This window comes from Penicillium alfredii (assembly GCF_028826965.1).
Source record: "Penicillium alfredii strain IBT 34128 chromosome Unknown utg000005l_segment0_segment0, whole genome shotgun sequence".
Taxonomy (NCBI): domain Eukaryota; kingdom Fungi; phylum Ascomycota; class Eurotiomycetes; order Eurotiales; family Aspergillaceae; genus Penicillium; species Penicillium alfredii.
This window is the reverse complement of record NW_026622702.1, coordinates 3,000,368-3,020,570: the sequence shown is the minus strand read 5'-3', so window position 1 is coordinate 3,020,570 and position 20,203 is coordinate 3,000,368. Positions and strand designations below refer to the sequence as shown.

General features: G+C 50.9%; 9 protein-coding genes across 9 annotated transcripts; 7 read left to right on the top strand and 2 right to left on the bottom strand.

The window, feature by feature from the left end:
- Positions 1-1,776: 1,776 nt before the first annotated feature.
- Positions 1,777-2,125, top strand: NUU61_004566 (uncharacterized protein; the record flags this gene model as incomplete). The annotated part of the gene is made up of 2 exons (XM_056655148.1): positions 1,777-1,909; positions 2,055-2,125. 2 exons carry the CDS (start codon positions 1,777-1,779, stop codon positions 2,123-2,125), a joined length of 204 nt encoding a protein of 67 aa, XP_056513175.1.
- An 846-nt stretch (positions 2,126-2,971) lies between these two features.
- NUU61_004565 (ferric reductase family protein) lies at positions 2,972-4,717 on the top strand (the record flags this gene model as incomplete). The annotated part of the gene is made up of 4 exons (XM_056655147.1): positions 2,972-3,460; positions 3,517-4,317; positions 4,374-4,563; positions 4,614-4,717. 4 exons carry the CDS (start codon positions 2,972-2,974, stop codon positions 4,715-4,717), a joined length of 1,584 nt encoding a protein of 527 aa, XP_056513174.1.
- A 1,010-nt stretch (positions 4,718-5,727) lies between these two features.
- Positions 5,728-6,992, top strand: NUU61_004564 (uncharacterized protein; the record flags this gene model as incomplete). Its single annotated transcript, XM_056655146.1, has 3 exons — positions 5,728-5,959; positions 6,036-6,912; positions 6,956-6,992. The coding sequence occupies 3 exons, from the start codon at positions 5,728-5,730 to the stop codon at positions 6,990-6,992; spliced, it is 1,146 nt and encodes a 381-aa protein (XP_056513173.1).
- Positions 6,993-7,685: 693 nt separating this feature from the next.
- Positions 7,686-8,663, bottom strand: NUU61_004563 (uncharacterized protein; the record flags this gene model as incomplete). The annotated part of the gene is made up of 3 exons (XM_056655145.1): positions 7,686-7,927; positions 7,976-8,075; positions 8,127-8,663. 3 exons carry the CDS (start codon positions 8,661-8,663, stop codon positions 7,686-7,688), a joined length of 879 nt encoding a protein of 292 aa, XP_056513172.1.
- A 236-nt stretch (positions 8,664-8,899) lies between these two features.
- Positions 8,900-13,153, top strand: NUU61_004562 (uncharacterized protein; the record flags this gene model as incomplete). The annotated part of the gene is made up of 3 exons (XM_056655144.1): positions 8,900-9,311; positions 9,364-9,659; positions 9,707-13,153. 3 exons carry the CDS (start codon positions 8,900-8,902, stop codon positions 13,151-13,153), a joined length of 4,155 nt encoding a protein of 1,384 aa, XP_056513171.1.
- A 59-nt stretch (positions 13,154-13,212) lies between these two features.
- NUU61_004561 (uncharacterized protein) lies at positions 13,213-13,530 on the top strand (the record flags this gene model as incomplete). The annotated part of the gene is made up of 2 exons (XM_056655143.1): positions 13,213-13,322; positions 13,347-13,530. The coding sequence occupies 2 exons, from the start codon at positions 13,213-13,215 to the stop codon at positions 13,528-13,530; spliced, it is 294 nt and encodes a 97-aa protein (XP_056513170.1).
- Positions 13,531-14,060: 530 nt separating this feature from the next.
- NUU61_004560 (uncharacterized protein) lies at positions 14,061-16,244 on the top strand (the record flags this gene model as incomplete). Its single annotated transcript, XM_056655142.1, has 1 exon — positions 14,061-16,244. The coding sequence occupies one exon, from the start codon at positions 14,061-14,063 to the stop codon at positions 16,242-16,244; it is 2,184 nt and encodes a 727-aa protein (XP_056513169.1).
- A 1,496-nt stretch (positions 16,245-17,740) lies between these two features.
- On the bottom strand, positions 17,741-18,144 carry NUU61_004559 (uncharacterized protein; the record flags this gene model as incomplete). Its single annotated transcript, XM_056655141.1, has 2 exons — positions 17,741-17,747; positions 17,876-18,144. 2 exons carry the CDS (start codon positions 18,142-18,144, stop codon positions 17,741-17,743), a joined length of 276 nt encoding a protein of 91 aa, XP_056513168.1.
- A 1,620-nt stretch (positions 18,145-19,764) lies between these two features.
- Positions 19,765-20,163, top strand: NUU61_004558 (uncharacterized protein; the record flags this gene model as incomplete). Its single annotated transcript, XM_056655140.1, has 1 exon — positions 19,765-20,163. The coding sequence occupies one exon, from the start codon at positions 19,765-19,767 to the stop codon at positions 20,161-20,163; it is 399 nt and encodes a 132-aa protein (XP_056513167.1).
- Between the last annotated feature and the right edge of the window lie 40 nt (positions 20,164-20,203).

Below are 20,203 nucleotides of genomic sequence, written 5' to 3'. Positions count from 1 at the left end.
GGTTGTTTGTCTCGGTGGTCTATCGTTGGTTCAACACCCATCAATTAACGTAGGTGGAAAGCGAGTGGGCCACCTACGTTAGGTGGCTGTTGTAGGGGTCGTAACAGAACGGTGTTTGAACCATCAGTTTTTCACCGTTTTTGCGCCCTCTGTCTTAAACACTCGAATTTGAAAATTTAATTGCTGTTTCACCGTCCGCCACTCTGTCCTGTTGACCTTCGCGTTGAACTTACAATTAAAGAACTCTTTATGTCTCTAGGTCAGTTGCATTTAATTCGATTAACCAGCGCAATGATAAAGATCGTTGTCAATCGATGAGTATCAACGGTATCAATGACGGAAATCGATCAATGGGGACGGCTCCCTCGATCAGTATATTAGTATATTGCATGGTTGATCGGAAAAGCAGCTAGCTAGGTTCAGAACAAAACAAGACAGGTAAATCCAATTATGTGCGGCGGCGTTGAAAAATTGAGGGGCCGCCAATTTTTGATGGCGTTGGAATCCGATCCATTGTAGATGCCGAGTAAGGAAACACGAGCCCCTCAAGGCATAGTGTTATGAAAATCGAGTTGGTTAGATTATCCTAGTATATGTTGATCATTGTATATGTGATTAACGTTGAGTAAGAATCAACAGATGTTGACCGATCGTGTTGGTGATATTGCCTTATTGCTTTTATTTATTGCACTGCCGTTGGGCAAAACTAGCTAGCTGTTGGTCACCACTTCAGCAGCGGATAGCGTTGATCAACTCCCATTGGCTCCATGGTCTCTACACGTATTGATGTCCGTGCATTCCCTAATACCCTACCACCCCCTTAAAGTCTATCGATAATTTTTTTTTTCCACCTTGCTCAAATGGTAAAATTGTAAGATGCCACTTTTGAGGACCCTATCAGCGGGGAAAGATCACATCTAAACTCAGATGTATTTGACTGGTGAGCCGGTTCCATGAATGAAAGCTTTCCTCGTCGAGGCGTTTGTGTATACAAGACAAGTATGTAAACCATGGCCAGAGAGAGGAGAGGCTAGCTGGCGATCTTGCCAGATCGCCTAATCTACGAAACAACTCGATAGGGTTCTATAGCACTACGGTAATATAACGGTAAACTATTGATAATAAAAACAACCAATACGATGACCGTTCTGCCAGAATCATTCGGCGTCATTAAGGCGGGGCACATCACATGATCGTATCGGATAATCGATACGGTCACATGTTTTCTATTTTTATCGTTGAGGCCGTTCCATTTCTGATTGCTAGGTCCAGTGATCGCAACTGAATCTGAATGTCGGAGAACCAATACTGTCGACTGCTGACCAAAAAAGATAAGGGCCCCTCAACTATTACTCTACAGGATTTGACAATCACATTGCTCACCAATTGCGAGATCCTCTAGGAGTGATCGGACCCTCCTGATCAGAACAAGTGGGGTGAACAAAAAAGGTGTTGCAGGCTGATCGTCTCGGCCTCAGTGAATCAGTCATTGTAAAGTGGTCTTCGAAATCTTAAATGTGTACCGTTTAAGGATCCCTACACATGCTGAAACGGCACGATATTGTCTTCGCCACGGTTTTCCTTCTATCAGGAAAAGAAAATCATGGTCTTTTATATGTTCGGAGCTTATAAATTTCCTTCCATACATCTCTAGGACTTTTTTATATTCAGCTCTTTTCTATGAACGGGCCTCTATAATTACGCTCATTCCCTACGCTTTCTGCCTCCAGGCGCGTTCTTTTGTAATACCTTCCTAGAGCAAAGCAACTGCTCGCAATGGCTGTGTTGAACTCAATGCGTGGATTTTCGAAGAGGAAAATGAAGCGCCAAAAGCAGTATCGTCGCAGGACAAGCCTGATGAAAAAGGCCTACGAATATAGCAAGATGTGTGACGCAGATGTATGCGTAGGTATGCGCCTCCGGGAAACGGGCCAAGTCTATATTCTGTCCTCTGATACCACTGGATTCTGGGCATTTGTCAGATCTCAATTAGTATGTTGTCTAATCTCGACCATTTTGAATATGACTGACTATCCAGAGCTCTCATTACCCAGCTCCGAAGTTGATTACGGATCGGGACCTAGAGGAGGCTAGGGATGACGCAAATATTACTATCGGACAATGAGTGGTTCACATTCTCTTTGATTCTTTATCAACGGAAACCGCGGTTCTATGTCTAGTTTAAGATAATGTCATTAAGGTCCCATGGAGAAGCCTTCATCCAAATCACTTAAGCGCCTTTCGGTGAAGCACAAAGGTGGTCAGTCGTAGATCTAATAAGCCAATGATGCTTCTCCTCAGGCTGCGGTGGTACGAGGTGCGACACCCAAGGCCTCCGTGGTGCCGCTTGGTAGGGGCTGATAATAATAAGTTGCCTTAGGGATAGTGGTCTCAAATTCTGATCACTCTTTCATGTAGATTGCTGTTTTCTCGAGCTCTTGTGGGAGAGTCCGCAAGAAACGCACGGTTAATCCGGCTCTAATCATGGGACATTGGGAGGTTGCGCTGCTGAAGGTAACTCTTTCATCCGTCAAACCATGCGGAAGCGCTGAAGCTCACTAGTGCCAATCTAACCGAAAAAGGCTTAGCCATCATCCGCCGAGAGATCTCCGTAGGCTTTCCACCATCCGTGCTGCGGCGACCACGTACCTCTCGCATCCTGACATGTATCCAATCTCAGAATAGGTTCTTCATCAATAGGAATTAAAGGTCAGCACGTCGTAGTCTATTAGCACTTGACCTTCATGGGAATCTAGAGACACAACCTACCTTAGTACTTACCTAGAGACTCTTGGGTCTTATGATTTGATTGACCGGCAGGGCAGCTTGTTCCTCTTGTTTCAGAGAACTTCAGCGCCGAGGACGTTGTTCTCAGCCTCCTGTGGTATAAAAAGGTCTACTCTTAATAACATGCCTACCCTATCCTCCAGCCTTTTCTCCGCTACACACATTGTCTATCCTTCATAGTAGGATGGACATTGTAACCATCTATGCGATTGCCGCTGGCGGCATTTTTGTCGCATTCTTCTTTATCCAGACTTTGTCTAGCGTGACAATCTGGGCAGATTTCTTTCGTGTCTTTGTGTCACGACACCTGATGCTCCCTTTTGTCATTCGAAGGCATCGTCTCTGGGGCCCATGGAATAGAGCTGGCATGCTACTGCATCTGACATATGTCGCAGTCAATCTCTTGCTTATTTTCTTCAAAATAAAGTCTTTGGTTGGGGCTGGCCGCCGGGCTGGAGAGTTGGCTCTCGTCAACTTGGTGTTCCCTTTGTCTGCCATCCATCTAAGCTACCTGGCTGATATTCTAGGTATCACATGGAAGACTTGTCGCAAGATACATCGCGCTACCGGTTGGATGGCTGTTTTTCTGCTATCGTTTCATATAATAGTGGCGTTTCAGACACAGGCCTTTACATTCCCTCTTCGGGAAGTACGAAACCTCTTTACCCTACTTGTACGTATAGCCTCCGATATTCAATACTACACCTCGGCTGAACTGACGTGCAATAGGCTGCAATTTCACTAGGCCTGCTTGTCCTGCTTTCTCTCCCATCGGTTCGACGGTTGTCTTACGAAATCTTCCTCCGAGCACATCAGGTGCTCGCTGGGCTCTTTGTCTACGGCATTTGGCAACACCGCCCCTCCCACAGCCATTCCTCAGAAATATATCTCTTGGTTGCTTTAGGTGTCTTTGGACTGTCTCTACTCTCACAGAGTATGGTCCTCCTCTATCGAAACGGCCTGCTCTCGGGCCGCGGCACTCCCAGGGCCATCGTCTCATTTAGCATGAGCGATGCTGAGGAAGGTACTGTGGTGAACGCTGTACATATCCGGGTACTCTTACCTCGACCTATGAGAGTGGAAGCTGGTCAATATATCAATCTCTGGATGCCGTCGGTCAGTCTATGTTCGTGGATGCAAACACATCCATTCACCATCATGTCGTGGTCCAAAGGTAAGCAGAACACCCTGGAGTTGCTGGTAAAGCCACGTAGTGGCTTAACTGCGAACCTTGCCCGTTATGCACGCATTGACGGGGGGAGCTCCATTTCTTTCCTGGCTTTGTTCACTGGCCCTCATGGGGTTGGTGAAGAAGTTGGGCACTGCGAAACTATACTATTGCTTGCCAGCGGATCTGGTATCGCCGGGGCCATACCACACTTGAAGAAAACGATCTACGGCTACAACACTTGCACCTCCCAGATCCGTCGGCTACATTTGGTGTGGCAGGTAGAATCAATTGGCGAGATGAGCGCAGCTCTGATTCTGCTGAACAACCTCTTGAAGGATGATATCATGGATAGCGGCTATGTGGGTACTGGGTCAACGCGAGAGATTCTGTTCGAGGCTGATGATATCCATTCTAGATACTGCATATCTCCATTTATGTCAGAAACGGCCTTGGCCATAAAAGGCTGCCTTTTGGTCAGCACGAACGAGTCTACCTATACCAGGGGGTACCGGATTACCAGAGCATAATCTCACTCGAAGCCAGCGGTACCCAGATCGAAAGACTGCCGAACATGTGGGACGAGCAAGGCCGGATGCTGATCCTAGGTAAGCTGTCCAGATTGTACATGTGGAGTACGGCTAACTTTCCTGGCAAGTCTCGGCAAAGGACGAGCTTCGGGATCGCATACGGGAAGTAGTACGAGAATACCTCCATAATGGGGTAAAACTTTCCGAGTTGGAGTACCAGCCCAGTGATTGAGAAGTTAAGTCGTTGATAACGCGGGAAATCATGGTTGGAGAGCTAGCGAATTGAAATTAAGGCCACGGAATTATCGAGACGTTGGTCAGAAGTAAAGAGAATGTCATGGAAACGTGAAACTGGACTGTAATTTTTGACATCCTATACGTATTCTGGAAGCATCGCTGTATTGTTGTGTCCCCTCTGATCTGCAAGGAACCGTTAGGGGTGCGTGGAGCTGGTGGGGTTGTCGTAATCTATTTTAGATTTCCGGCTCAGGACCACGATTTCAAACCATGGCCATCGATTCTTGTCGTAGGACGCTCTTTTCTTTGATCATTTTGACCATCTTCACAGGACCACTTTCTGGCGGCCGATTTTGGCTCCCCTTTCCTATAAATAAATGCTTCCGCCCCTTCTCTCTTCCGCGATGTTTTCATTCTTACTCCCAATTTCACTTCCCCCTCCCTTCTAACCTCTTTGCCGACCGGACAACCTCACACGCGACCATTTTACCTCGCTAGCCTAGGCCTCTTCATTTTTCATCACATTCATTTTTTCCCTGCGGCTGGTCCGCTATAATGCACTATCTCTTGCTCGGCCTTCCTGTAAGTGCTCCCCTATCCCGTCCATGGGCATGGACCAAACTGCTCACCTTTTTGATTGGAGATTCATCGTACACAAGTGCTTTATCTTAACGAAGACGCACGCGCCGATGTGTGTAAACAGTGTTCGAACTCTGATAAGACGCTCACATTTCTCTAGTTGGTCAACCGGTACGGCGGGAGGCTTCGACTGTTACTTTTACTTCCTCCGCTGCAAAGCTCCGACGTGCTGGGAGGTTGCAAAAAAGGTGGACATATTCGATGGCATCACCTGGCGACAGAGAAAGAGGTGCTCTCGTCGGACTTCCGAGATGGGTGTTTGAATACCCACGTAGTCTCGGTCGGCATTGAGGTAATCTCCAGGGTCTTTGCACTTTCCCCACCGCTCATCGTCGCTTGTAGGAACCTGGTGCAGGCGTTGTTGCCATGAGCGCAACGGATCTCCGAAAGGTTAGTCAGTTCCGACAATTCCCCCAGAGTATTCTCACATCTCGCCAGTTTACGCATGACTTCGGTGTTGATTTGGATGAGATCCGGAAACTGGGGAAAGAAGAAATGGAATGCCTCTTCGAATGGCTCCGCGATGCCGGCATGGTCGAGTGTTTTGACGTGCTGCAGAACCAAGTGCCTGCCAATATTAACTCGCCTGAACCACTGGGTGTGTATTTCCTCCCATATCACCCGCCTTCCATTGTTCTTCCCTCTGACCTTGGGTTCGGCACACCCGATAGGAGACTACAACTTAAACACCATTTGTTACGCGAACGCTGGTGACGAATTCGATCGCTTGTTGGAACAGTTCGACCCCTTCCTGGAGCAATACGACCCTTCCGCCGAACGGCCACATACTGTTTCTTCTTGGCAGGAACCAGTCACACCTCCCCAACCCAGTGCAGAAGCGTCCTCGTACCCGACACCTCATTCCTCTGTCAACTCACCCCCGAGTGGTCAACCACTTCCCCCGGACCCCGGACACGGCCAAGTACGGTACCAATCCGTTCATTCTCCGCCATCTACTGACAGATCTTTTACTCCTTCATCTTATCCGACACCCTCCACATCATATATAAACTCACCTCCCGGAGACGAGCCACTGGCCCCGCTGGAATCTAGTGTTTCAAACATGACGAAGCTACAACTGTTGCATTCGTGCAGGTTTGGTAACGACGGCAATAGATCCCTGGGGGACATCCAAATCACATCAGCCCTTCGAGCTGAAGCTGGACTTCTCTCAGATGACTATGATAGGCTACTGAAGCCCCTCTTGGATTACAGAGAAGACGATCCGCCGGCCTTAGAAGCCCTTGGCCTTCCCCTTCAATGGAGAGGTTTCGAGGGTGCTGTGATTTACTATCGCATGCTCGAGGGCACGAAGAAGAAGTCAACCCTCAGTCTTCTCGCCAAACGAATTGCACAGATACTGTTTTACCTCAACTACAGGTGGCTGGAAAAACATATAAAAGGGCCTAGTAAATCCGTCGCCACACTCATCCTCAACGCGTGCCCCGAGGAGCCAAAAGACCCGAAGCTCATGAAGCCCCGTCGAGATAATATCACTGGCTATCACAAGCGCCGAGGAGAGCGGTGGTGGCTACATGCGGCGTGTTTAGGGTCTCGTATCTTAACGCACGCTAGCGGTATCATAGAGACTGAGTACGCTCTTCCCGAAAGGTTCACTGCGCTTCGACTAATTCACATTCATAGAATCATAACTAGCACTAGAAAAGAGAAACTCCAGGTTTTTATATCGCTGATCTTGCGCATTCGACCAGGCAGTGTCAACTTTTTTGGCCGCTGGGAACCAGTTTTCAAGGCAATAGCTTTTGGAGTGGCTACATCCGAGCTTCGCCAGACTCTTCAAGCCAGCAATGCTGACACTGTCAGACAAGCTGAACTAGCGTGCGCCTATGCATCGGATCAGGAAGCCTTGTCCCACCAACAAATTGGAGAGACTTGGATGGCGATAGATGTCGAATCTATTGCAGAGGAGAAGATAGCTGAGTTTCTCCCAGATTATTGACCACCTGGCGACTATCACTGCCACACTCTTTTGTGGTTGCCGGTTCTGGATCTAGTGCGGTGATTTCTACTTTGGTCCGCCTTGTACTACTAGATTTTTTAGTTGGTAGACTTATTGGTTCGGTCATTCATGGCCATGCGTTCTTAGATAGAATCAGGAAGTGCAAGCTAACAATATAATTGACAAGGTACCCGGCCCTCTTAAGTCACGTAATCCCAGGCTGTTTCGGTTATTTGGTTCCCTGAGGCCATGGTTTCAGTATGAAAGTACGCGTAGTAATGAGACAGAGACGGGCAAGCCCGACCAATGCTCCTGCAGCGCAGCGATTCTTGGTGATAAGGGAGTGCTATTTGCCCGTGAGTCTTTACTCAAGAGCTCTGATCTCAGTAGGGTAACGGACCTTTCTCAATTCTTGGATTGTCGCGACGGACGCAGTAGCGGACAGAAATCCTAGCGGGTCTGACTGCCATCGTGTACTGTCGATCCCAATCACACCATCCGGCTTCAAATACTTCTGCATGAGAAGCGTGGTGATGTTGGTCAAAGCGCGGAGAAGCTTTGCTTGGGATTGATTCGGCTGGCGTTCAAAGCAGTGCTCCAACGCCGCTGTCGGGGATCGTGAGCAAGATATATCCAAATGATTAGCGCACATACCAATTTGAATGATCCCGTCTTGCCCTAGGAGAATATTGGAACACGTCAAGGATTCATGTTCAAACCCGCTCTCCAGTAAATGTGATAATCCATCAAGAACCTTCCCGGGATAGTGTTAGTATCGACTATGATTTAGCTTGTGTTCCCATACCTGTACGAGGATAGAAGCCAGCTGAAGCTCAGACGGGAAAATATCACAGGCGACTACATGCTTCAAAGTCAGAGGGAGGTCATCGACAATGAAGTAGGTCATCCCATGATCTTTGAAAATCTCCCTTGCAGAGGTGACATTGGGATGTTTGGTCTTCCGGAGGACTTGCAGCCATGTGTCTGCTTTGTCCCTGGAGAAAGAACGGACAGCGATCACCTTGCGAGGGACCTCTTTGTGGACGGCAAGAGATACGGGGCCTGCAAGATCGCAGGTAAATAGATCTTTCAATGTGTCCCAAGGACAGCCTCTCTGGATGGCCGCGGAATGCCCCACCAGAACCTCACCTCGGCGGTTGTCTCGCCCATGGTCGCCCAGGACATTCTTGGACAGGTCTTGGTCCGATCGTCGTTTCACCCCCTTCTTTAGATTATGGGTGCCTAAAGCCTGAGACTCCGTCTGCCTAGGCACTGGTGCGGGTGGCGAAAGCCCAGGCCCTCCAATCTCCTCGGTGGATATCTGTGTGACGGGCCTAGCCATGATGTAGGATGTCTAGTGACGGGAGGTCAGATGAGACATCCATGGGAGGAGATTGGAGAATGTCGCTTTTATGAAAATGAGGATTCGAGGGTACTGGGTAGAGCGCTGAAGGGCTGAAGTTGTTCTAAATTCGTGGCAGTTCAGCGCTGAACTTTATCCACCGCAATCAGTTTAAATACCCCCATTTCCACAAAGATTTCCGACCGGGAGAATCAAAGCCACTTCTCTCCTCAGATATGGAGTTTATGTTGACGGATGCCGAACACCGACTAACCACAGAGCGGCAGCTTAAATACCAAGGTACTGCCAAAGTCAATCTCGACCAGATATCTCTCCAGCCTCTGAGTAGCCGGGAGATCGACCACAAAAATGTGGAGCGATTACACGAGATCTTTGCCAAGGATGGGTGTAACCGCCTAGACCTACGAAACCACGTGACTGCTGTGGTGTCCAAGCAACACCTGCAGAGAACCTGCCACGCCAGGGGACTGACTCTGGAGGAACTGAAATCTCGCCAACAACAGTATCCACGCCTTGGCTTTCGTGGCCGACAGGTAAAATGCCTCCATGGACAGCATAGACTCAAAGCTGCCGAGGATTTCTTGTCCCCCTCCGACCGGTGGTGGACGGTCGACCTATACCTGGATGGTTTGGATCTCCATGGTGCTGTGTTCCCATTTCTTCTGACCCTGGCCTGCAGATATTAGCCCCGAGCTACGGAATGCTCTCGTCGATGAATATGCGAATGAGAAGCCCCCAACCGATGGGGAGGTCTACCGGAAGATCCGTCAATACCAACACGAAAGCAACGCGCTCTTTCAAAGTCGCTGGTGGTCCCGGCTATCGCCGAACAAAGCCAAGCGATTACGGCGGCTCACATCCCCGGACAATACCTACCTCTGCGCCGCGTTTGATGCGTTGCTTGCGATCCCAGGGCTTTGGAATGGGATGAGCCTGGGATCCTTAAACACCGTGATGGCGCTGAAGTGTGACGAAGTTAGTCCGACTTCCAGTCGCCGTCGTCTGATCTCTGACATTGGTAGGAGGTGATTCATTACTTGAAGCATGTGAATAATTTCTGGGCGACACTGGTCAACCATGACCGTGCTCAGATGGCCCGAATCGACCTACACACAGTGGACACACTGCAACTGTACGCTCCTCGGGCGTCTATAGTCGATCGGAAGATCGTGAAAGGCAAAATCCTGGGCGGCGAAGTGTTTTCCAACTTCAGCCGCTCGGAACGTGTCGCGATCTGGGAGAGCCTACGGTCGCATGAGACATGCGACGGCATCATCCCGTCACTCCATACCTTTTTCCGCGACGTTTTGTACCTGGAGGTCTGTGCCAATGCCCTCAAACGGCTGGTTACTTTGAACAAGCAGCACCCCACCATTCGGCGCGCACTAGTGCACAGCTTTCGACCCGGTCCCGCTGACACGGATTGTCTGATTCAGGCGTCTGAATCTACGTTCCGCCGACAGCCGGGGTCTAACGACGAACGACTGTCGTTGGCATACCGCCAGATCTGGATGTATGCTATGCGACATTACCCGGACATGGCCAAGAATATCCGGGACGGCCAGGCAGCCAACCCCGCCCGGGCAAAGGCGCGAGCGAAGGCGGACGAGAGCGTGATTCACGATATGGCTACTCTTGCTCGGAAGCTGGGCTTTCGGACCACCCAGATTAACGCAATCCTCCAGCAATCCCCGGACCGGCAGATCGCTCGGGCGGCGCTGCTCAAAGCCCGAAAGCCTGATCACTACCACTACGACAGTGAAACCTTCGAGTCTCTGATCGAGCAGATTGCTGGTTGTTTTGCTCGCGCTATTCCGAACGAAGGCCTGCCAATGACACTTACCGCTGGCCGGGCGATGAAATTGAAAGACCGATATGGAATTCCTCCTGGATATGCTCAGCCGCTGGACCGGCCGCATATCTTCCTGGACCGGCTGCATTCAGCAACGACGATGCAAAGGAATTTGTCGTCCTTGGAAGTGAGACGGAGCGTATACTATGCCTTTTTCGGCAAGCCATCTTCTCAAACATTCATGCCTTACACTCCGCCAGCATGGCCATCGGCCAGCGAGCCTTCTTCGCCCTTGTTTGTTCCACGTGACAATACACACGCAAACGAACCGTTCGCTGAGGATATGTCGATAAGCGGTCTGAGTGAAGGGTTATCAAATAGCCGTCAGGGACTGCCGGAAACTCGCGAAGACCAACCGGAAGAGCGGCGGCAAGGTCAACAGCCTTCGCGGCCGCCAACAGTAATGCACAGTTCGTCTCAGGCTAGAGTACCTTCTCCAGCAAGCTCTGTAGGAAGCGGATCTTCTCTCCCGGGGAGTGTGACTACCGACAACTTGGATAGCTCCGGCGCGGAAGACCAGTCGGGCACCAGTGAAAGACAAGGGGGCCAGGCGGGAGAGGATGTCTGTACAGAAATAGACGAAAACGAGCTTTTGGAGCGAATGGAGGGGGAGGATTCTAGGGCAAGGGACCTCACTAATGTTGACAATTCGATTCCTGGAACACCAATCGAAAGAGATATGTCGGAAAGATTGGAAGAGAGGGCAGTCGCGGATAAACAGCCGAGTGGACCAGTGCAGACCTCTTCGCCATTACGATCATCTCACACACCAAGAACCCAGTCAGCAATACGCAGGAACCGGAATAGAGACGCAATCTGGCAGCCCTATAATACTTCACAGAGAGGCAATCGTCGTGCGGCCAGGACCGTCTCCCCAGGTGAAGAGCGAACTACCGATGGTAACTCCACAGGCCTGGACCCAATTGCAGAGTACCGGGCCCGCCCAGAACCATTGCAAACAATCGGGGAACACACGGAGCTCGAACAGCCGGCTGAAGAACCACACACCCTTAACGAAGCCTCTCAAAAAGCTTCGTCAGCGGCCGAAAGTCCAGACATAGTTACCCAAGTCTGGCCTTATCTTGTGGTTGGACAGGCAGGCACATCCCCCGGCACATCAAGGGGTGCGCCCCAGTACGAAGCTGCTGGAAATGACGAAAAATACCTTGCCCGAGCGGAGCAGTCAGAGCACCGAAACCGCGAAGGCGAGGAACCCATCTTCTCACCAATGCCACCGACGGATCCTGGAGAGGGAATAACCGGGCAGCTGGTGGCACTTGACAAAGAGTCAATCGCTGACCAAGTTGAAGAACTTATTCAGGAAGAAAGACTCTCCCTAGAGCGAGCAGATACTCCGTCTCAGCTAGAAGCGTCTCGAGTCGTCCAAGCCCATACCGTTGCCCGCCGTGTGACCGAGATTCCAGCGGATTTGCCAAGTCTGATCTTACGATTGCGCGAAGAAGGTGCCGAGCGTGATGGGTGTGTACCTACGGTCGATGACCCGCCGGCGGCGCATCCGGAAGGCGGAGCCGCCGTCCATCCCTTGCGCACTGAGCCCATCGTGCAGGACACGGAAGAGAGACGGCATGGAGACCATTTGGGCCCTGTGAACCTACCAAGATCTCCCGCACGGCATACGAGGATCAGTCCGCAGCCACACAAACCAGAACGAGCGGTCCGTAAATTGAGGAAAAATCAGGCAACACGTCGAGAGCTTAACCGGGCGGGTACTCGAGATGCTGCCATCGCTGATGAGTTGTGGGGTAGCGACGAGGAAGGGTACGGGGCTGGGGGCATTATGGCAGGGACTCCTGGGCTTCCTCAACAGGATGTTGAGCGATATCCCGCCGTCCTTCTCGATCCGGAGCAGGCCCAACGGGAAGCCATTGCAAGACAGGAGGGTGAAAATCTCCTGTTTGATACACCGCCTATGATGCAAGAGACAGAGGACACGGAAATGGAAGATCTTGAAGACCGTACTCCTGCAGTTGCTGCCCGGTCCAACCGGAAGGTCACGAAACCGTCCAAGGTAGCCAAACCAAAGCAGGCTCAGCCGGGAGGATCGTCCAAGGCGTCACGAGCCGGGTTGTCCTCCCTGCGACGGGCGGTCGATGTCGAGGCTCGAGTACAGGGAGAAGACACACAGCTCGATGCCACTCAACCGGACATAACAAAGCCCGCCAGCACAGGTGTGAGTGGTGTGGTGCACGACGAAGCCAATGATCCGACTCCCCTCGCGGTGGATAGTATCAATAGAGGTCCTTCTGGCAATTCGTCGCCAGAGGGGCGAGTGACGATCACCTTTCGCGCTTACCAGCGAGGAGAATGGATAGTGACGGACGCGGTCACTGTGGAGTCCGCAAATCCAGCGGAGGCGCAGGCGACCGCCGAGCACTATGCCCGAGACCCGGAGCAGGAGGCCCATTTCTATGATTGTTCACTACGGAAAGTTGCTGTGGACCAGTGTGTCCGCGCGGCGATCGACGACGGAAGTTTCACGGTCCTCATGGGTTTGGGAAGAGGCCTCGCTGTGACGCGGAACCTGGTGGCCTCGGTGACACAAGTGCTCGAGAATGTTGGAACCGCCGGGGCAGTCATAGAGGAAGAGGAGTTGTAGCGCGTCCGGGATAGTCTGGGCGGTCCGGCCGACCAATGGGGCCGCAAGCATGTAGATAGATGACCGCTGGGGACTCACATCTGATGCGGTCGCCAGTTGGCGGTCCTACGGTCGAGCTGGTCGTACGACCAGCGTCTGATGATCGCGTCGGTCGGGTGCACCCGGTCTGGTAATACCTAGTCTGATGGCCCAGGGCTGTTGTATCCGACCTCACAACGCTGACCATCAGTACCTGGGCACACCGCCCCGGCCCTCTGCTCTCAGGCCTCCGACCTCGTAGGTGTTCAGACCACATGCCTAGGCCCGCCAGGGACTTACACCCCCAGGTATATCTCCAGGGCGGGCTTCCGTCGCTAAGGTCTTGCGGGAGACTTTAATCTCGCGGGAGTCCCTAGTCTTGCCGGAGTTCCTGGTCTCGCGTGTGACTTGACGGGTCCCAGGTCGGTCATCTCCTGGAAATAACAATTCCGGGAGCAGACAAATCCTGTGATAGAATTGACCATGGGATGGTCAAATTCAGGTAAGGACGTCCCCAGGATAAGGAGGATTCCAGGATGGGGAATCTTGGGATTGCAAATCTTGGGGTTTATTCTGTTCCGGAACAATCTCTCCTGTGCTTGCTGTATCGACGAATTCTTGTAGCTTGGATGCACTTCTGCTTGCGGCACCGACATGAGTTGAAAAGTTATGTATTTTGGTTCAGACATAGCTATAGGACAGTTAAAACCGTGGCACACCCCTGTTTCCCAGGATTTGTCAATGGTAAGAGCAAGGGGGTCCACGAGTGAGTGTTGACGGATTAATACTTCCACCGAAATGCCGCTCAGCTGACAATGACAAGGGACGTTCTGACCACCAACATTGCCCTGGAGTTTCCCATCTTTTCCATCCCTTATTCGCGGTAGCGATGAGTGGAAGCAGCTCTCCGGACTACAAGGCGCTTTTCCTCAAGGCAGAGGAGGAAAGGAAGCGGGAGGCCGAGCTGAGACGGCAGGCAGAGGAAGAAAAGAAGCAGGCAGAGGAACAGGCAAGGCAAGAGAGAGAGCGCAACCGACCTACGACTTTTCCAGAGTTCATCCGACATTGCCACGATCTCCTTTGGAGGCCACTCCGAGCGCAAACACCGTCTCGCTCCACCACAGGCAAAATTCCCGCTCCTATCGGAAAACACTGTCCCCTACGACTGCGCCCGTGGACGGACTGTGGGGATAAACAGCGGGAAATTTACGAATCTGTCTGCCGCTACCTGCAACCGATCGAAGGGGATGCACGAGAGTTATTTACATCACTGGTTGCCTTGGAAGACCACGGCCGACGATTTACACGCCGCCCGATTAGCAGCGAACAGGACCTCGAGACCTACGAACGACTCGCCGTTGAAGACCACGTGCACGATATCGTCGCGGAGTTGTGCAAAATACCAGAGGCTCGCGACGAGTTCAGGTTAGGCAATGGGTTATGGTTCGATAATCACCCCAACGCTCTGGACGAAGATGAAGAAGTCGATGCTAGCCAGCCATCGACCACAAGGCCTTCGAGGCCGGATCAATTTTGCATCTATCATGTGGACGGTAACCGGCGTACCTTGCTCACCACGGTCGAGTACAAACCGCCCCACAAGCTCTCGGCTGCGAACCTGCGGTTAGGACTCCGACCGATGGATTTTTGGCGAGAAGTGGTCCAACCTGATCGTGTCCCGACGGAAGAGCCAGAGAAATCAAGATATCACGCCGAGCGGCTGGTCGGATCAGCCATCGTACAAGAATTTCACGTGATGATTCAAGAGGGTCTGGAGTATTCATATTTGACGAACGGTCTGATGGACGTGCAGCTCTGGGTACCCTACGACGACCCGACGACCCTTTATTACCACCTAGGTGATCCCGGTATATACGGGACGGCGGGTGTTGCAGGGTCTGGAATTCCCAGGACTCGAATTGAGAGGACCCTGTGCCTCTGTTTGATGGGGTTTCGTGCTTCTCTTCGTGATCAGGCGTGGCGGAATGCGGCCAAAAATGGGCTCCCGAAATGGCATACGAATTTTGATAGCGATCGCGCTCAGATCGTAGTAGTGGAATTACCACGGGACCTGGACGTGGACGATGCTAACTTCGAATCCGCTAGTCCTGAGCAGTCAACCTCTGAGTACCTCACATCTTCGTCTCCCATCACCGGCGGCCCTCGAGTGACCACCCGAGCCGCCGCTAGTTGCGCGCCACTATCCGGTCCGTATCACCACGAGAGTTCTTCGGATTCTGAGGCCGACCCTACCGCATCTGCAGGACGGAAGCGGGGGTTCAGCCGGATCACATCGTCCCCTCCAACCCAAAGGTCCGCCCCGCGAGCATATCGCCAAGGGAACCAAAGCGGGCAATCTCGCCCCCACGATGCGCCATATTGCACACAAAAGTGTCTTCTCGGGCTACAGCAAGGCGGCACGCTCGACCTTGAGTGCCCCAACACGGAGCTGCATACGCTCGGTAGAAGCGTGGACCGCCATCCGATCGGTGTAGCTGACTTGGTGAAAAAGCTCAAGGTGCAGCTGGATCTGGATCTGGATCATAACTGCACTCCCATCGGCCCTTGTGGGTCCTCCGGCGCACCATTCAAGATTACGTGTGCCACCTTCGGATATACCGTTATCGGGAAGGGGACGACGTCGAGACTCTGGGGGGAGGTCTCACGTGAAGCAGACGTCTACCGGGTCCTCCAGCGTGCCCAAGGATCGGCTGTTCCGGTCTTTCTCGGGGCGATCAATTTGGCCCAAACCTACTTCCTCCATGGCGCGGGAAGGATCCGTCATATGCTTCTAATGGGTTGGGGTGGTGAGAGCGTGGGCCATGATCCTCTGGACAAGGCCATCCAACGGGCGATTTATCGGTCGGTGAAGGAGATTCGCTCTTTCGGCGTTGTTCATCAGGATCTTCGTCCGGACAACATCCTGTGGAACGCTGAGCTCGAGCGAGCCCTCATCATTGACTTCCATCTGTGCACCTTGGACCGTCGACCGCTGCACAAACGGCCAGGTGCTCTTAAACGATTATGGTATGGTCCTGATGAACATCACTCAAAGCGGGTACGTGCGGTATAAGAAAAGGCCACTGGAGATGGGCCTAAAGCACTAGAGCGACGCGGAAAGTCAACCTGCTCTACGTATAGCCTACTGTATATAAGCTAGCTAATTATCTACCAAGTGCTCTCTCACAGTGAGTATATCGGTTATGGGGCTCAATGACACAGCACTTGTATGTCTGAAGCGCTGAAGTGGGTACCAAAGTAGGCTGTAAGCCAATAATTACTATTGAAACCTAGCCAAGGCTTGCGCTGAAAGCGCTAGTCGCTTCAGCGGCTTCACAAATGTGAGCGGGGTTGGAAACAATGAGCCAAAGAACGCCAAGGTCACACCATCCCTCCTTGAAAATATCATGAAAGAGCGAGCAACGATCACTCATCAGCGCTGAATCAACGTACAGAGTCCTTACTACATTTGCCTTATCTTCGTTTTATGTTTATGACCAAGATGTATTTTCGGCCGTGCATTCGATTGACGAAGATAGTCTATTGTTGCCTCTTTTGACTTTCTAATTTGATCAGCGGGAAAAATTTTGACTACCTCATTCTGTGCCGGCGACAGCGGTTACAAGCCCTTATCCGACAATTTTTGCACATAAAGATATACTCGGGCAGTACATGGTTGCAAAATTCGCACTGCAAGCTGCCATGATTGCGCCAAGCCCACTGAGAGTTCCTGTGGTGCTCACAACCGACCTCTTCATGCCGTCGGAGACCTTCCGACCACTTGATCAAAAGCGTTCTGACGTTGTCCAGCATTGGCATCCGGAGGCAACTCCTCGTTGATGGCTTGATTTGCCATATTGGTGAGTCTTTCCTCGTGCCAAAGAGGACAATCGCATGTCTTCCATACTCGACCACAGATATAGCAGAACTCACGTCCGCATCTGTCAAAATTGAGTATTAATCTTAAATATCAGGACATGCCCTAGGTCAGACTGGATGCTTACTAACCGGCAAGTGATATGGTTACAACCATGTTGAAGCTCTACCATAGTTCGACAATGAAAGCACCGTTTCCAATTCTCGTCTTCCGCTATTTGCAAAATATCATGGAGTGCGTTGTCCATCGGACAGTCAACTCCAGGGTGGGCAAAAGAACGGCAAGTCAGATGGGTGCTTTGGCCACAACTTGGGCAAATGCCTATCTCATCCTTGATCGCAAAGGGGGGAATGAATTTCGAGCAAGTCGCCTCCGCGCAGTACAATCGGTCTTTGGCAGTCCATTCGATCGCCCTTTCACTGAAAGCACTGAGCTCTCTATATTGCAGGACCCTTAAGGCAATTCCAGGAGGGATGACCTCTCCGCAGCAACGAGGAGGATACAGTTCTTCGTCTTTGATCGCTCCAAGGAACATTTGCCTGACACAGTCAAGACAAAACTCATGCCCGCAAGAACTTGCGAACATGGAATCGTGAAATTCTTCCAGACATGAGACACATTTCTTCGTCCTATTGGGCGTTTGAGTGGGGTGCGATGAACGAGATGAGCCTTCACCAATAGGTGTATCTTCGCTAATCGCTATTCGACTCATTAGATCGCTCATGACAACAGAGACAGTGTCTTCATTGTGATCTAATAATGTCGATTCAGGCGACACTGATTTTTCATATCCATCAATTTCTCCGTTGCTTAATGCAAGAGCATACCGGTGATCTTGTTCCGCAAGGGTTTCGTCTTCCCTGATTGAAGCGAGCACATTTTGATCTGTAGCAACAGCAATATTTGTGCTCAAAGCTAGAATTGCATCTTGAAAAGAAGTTTGGGCGACAGAGATGTCTTCTTTCATGAGTTGGATGGCAACTTCCAAGTCCGTATGTTTCCCGGCAATCTGCTTCCCCTTCTGCTGATCTTCAAGTTGGTCCAAATCATCAAGAAGAAGCTGCAGGGAAAGGAGACCGATTTTTTCGTCGACCATTCTTCGTTCTGTTGAGTTCTCGTGTTTCGAATTCGTGTATACCAGGACCAAAGATTTGGAAACGAAACTGCGGCAGGCACGTCCTAGATAAGGCATTTTCTTGAGTGCCTAAGCGTACCACGATGTGCCACTTGATTTGCAGCTATACCTCTACTACTGTTACACGACAGACGGACTCAGTTGTCCCAAATCGTTATAATTGGCTAACCCGTGAGATCTTCTGCGCCCAAAACGAGGGTCCGTGTATCTCGTTCAGTTTTGCCCCCTGGGTTTCTTCCAAAAATCACTTCAGCCTACCACCTGCAACGGGGATATCAGGTTCGCAGGTGGCGCAGGGATTAGCTAAGAAGTGGGTCAAGCGCTACGGAAGAGGGTTTTGCAGCACCTAGTATTTTTTTAACATTGGGGCACAAAATGCCTTTTAATTGAAGGATCGCGCTAATGCATTAACGGTCACATCCATGCCCCCGCTCATGCACGTACAGCGCTAACCTGCATGTTCGTGGAAAGAAGTGCTATAGTATTGGCTTGTAAGTCCCCACCTTCCTGGTTAGTGCATTCCCAAAAGCTCAGACTAGGAAACGCCTCTAGAACCTGAGCAAAACACCAGAACAACATGACGGTCTACCCCAATGAGAATCTGTAATCACGAGTAGCTCCTAATACACCTCCTAGTCTGCTGCTAGGAAATTTTTCACCTATTAGTAAAATGCTTGCGATAGAATTACGAGATACCCGTGCGTCCCATAATTAGTAGCTAATAATTGGCTATTGGATTTGCTTTGATGAAACGTTAGTCTCTCGGCGTATCTTACTTCATGTCTTGGAGTGACTTGCCCGTGCTGAAACCGAACTAGCGAATCAGTACGCGCACTTTTGAAAATGAGAGACAAGATGAGCATGGAGCAGTGCTCGGCACAAATAACGAATATTCGTTATCCGGCTTCGTTTTCACAGACATTTTGCACAACCAATTTGAATGCGAATATTTTTTTTCCATTTCGATCACACGACGAATCTGCGGGTTAAGTTGGCTGAATGCTGGACTGCGGCTCTGAATAAGTTTAGCTGCTCGTACTTCAAAACGTTGAGACGCCTTCTGCGCAAACATCTTAGCAATAGGATCAAATTAATGCAGTAGTAGACACGTCCCTCTCTGAGAGCTTGCTACCTGCAGCCACATCTATAATTAGGTCCATGAGGGATTTTTTGAAGAGCGCCCAATCCCCAAAGGCGCTTCTAGCGGCCACCTGGCAGCAGACGGGTCCCTGGTTCATGTGGAGTTAACTAATTTGGCTCTGCGCTTAAAATCTCGATCAAACTCATTGATTGGCCGCCTCGCCGATGAATCCTTCGTAGGTTAGTAAATTATCTTCATTGTGAAACCATTCTAGGTCTAGCCGCTAGAATTTGACATGGCGAGACGCCCGCCCACCCTATTACGTCACGGGCAAGAACCTCCACTTGGAATCATACATCCCTGCTAACTGCTGAATATATAAGTGCATAAGTGAGGTGACAGACAACACTGAGCAATACTATCTGGCAAACTCGCGACTCAGAGCCTTCTCCCCCCTCAATTTGAATCACCCGAATTTCTTATTATCCCAGAATCTCATCATGTCTGTCAACGTCTACACGGTCGAATATGCTGGCGTGCCAAACCATGAAGCCATTTACATCGAGACCAATCCTACAGCCCCTCGCATGACCGAAGGGGGTCGCCTTTATCACGTCACTGGAAATTTGCTTCAAGGCATGAAGTATGACCCAAGAGGCTCAATGGACCCGGAATTCTCGGCTTCGCATGTGCCCGGTACGAAGAAAAAGATTGGCACGATTACGAAAGAAAAACTGGCCAGATTCGAATCCGAGTGTTGCCAGGCAGTTCCAGCGCCCCGAGCCCAATTGACACTCGGTGGCAAGCAATTGTACCCTGGCACGCCGCTCTATCGCTGCGGGGACTGGCTCCGCGATGTCCAAAAGCTGGCATTCGAAAAGGGAATTTTCAAGCCTTAAATTTGGGTAAGTCCAAGGCTAAACGAGGCATTATCGTTAC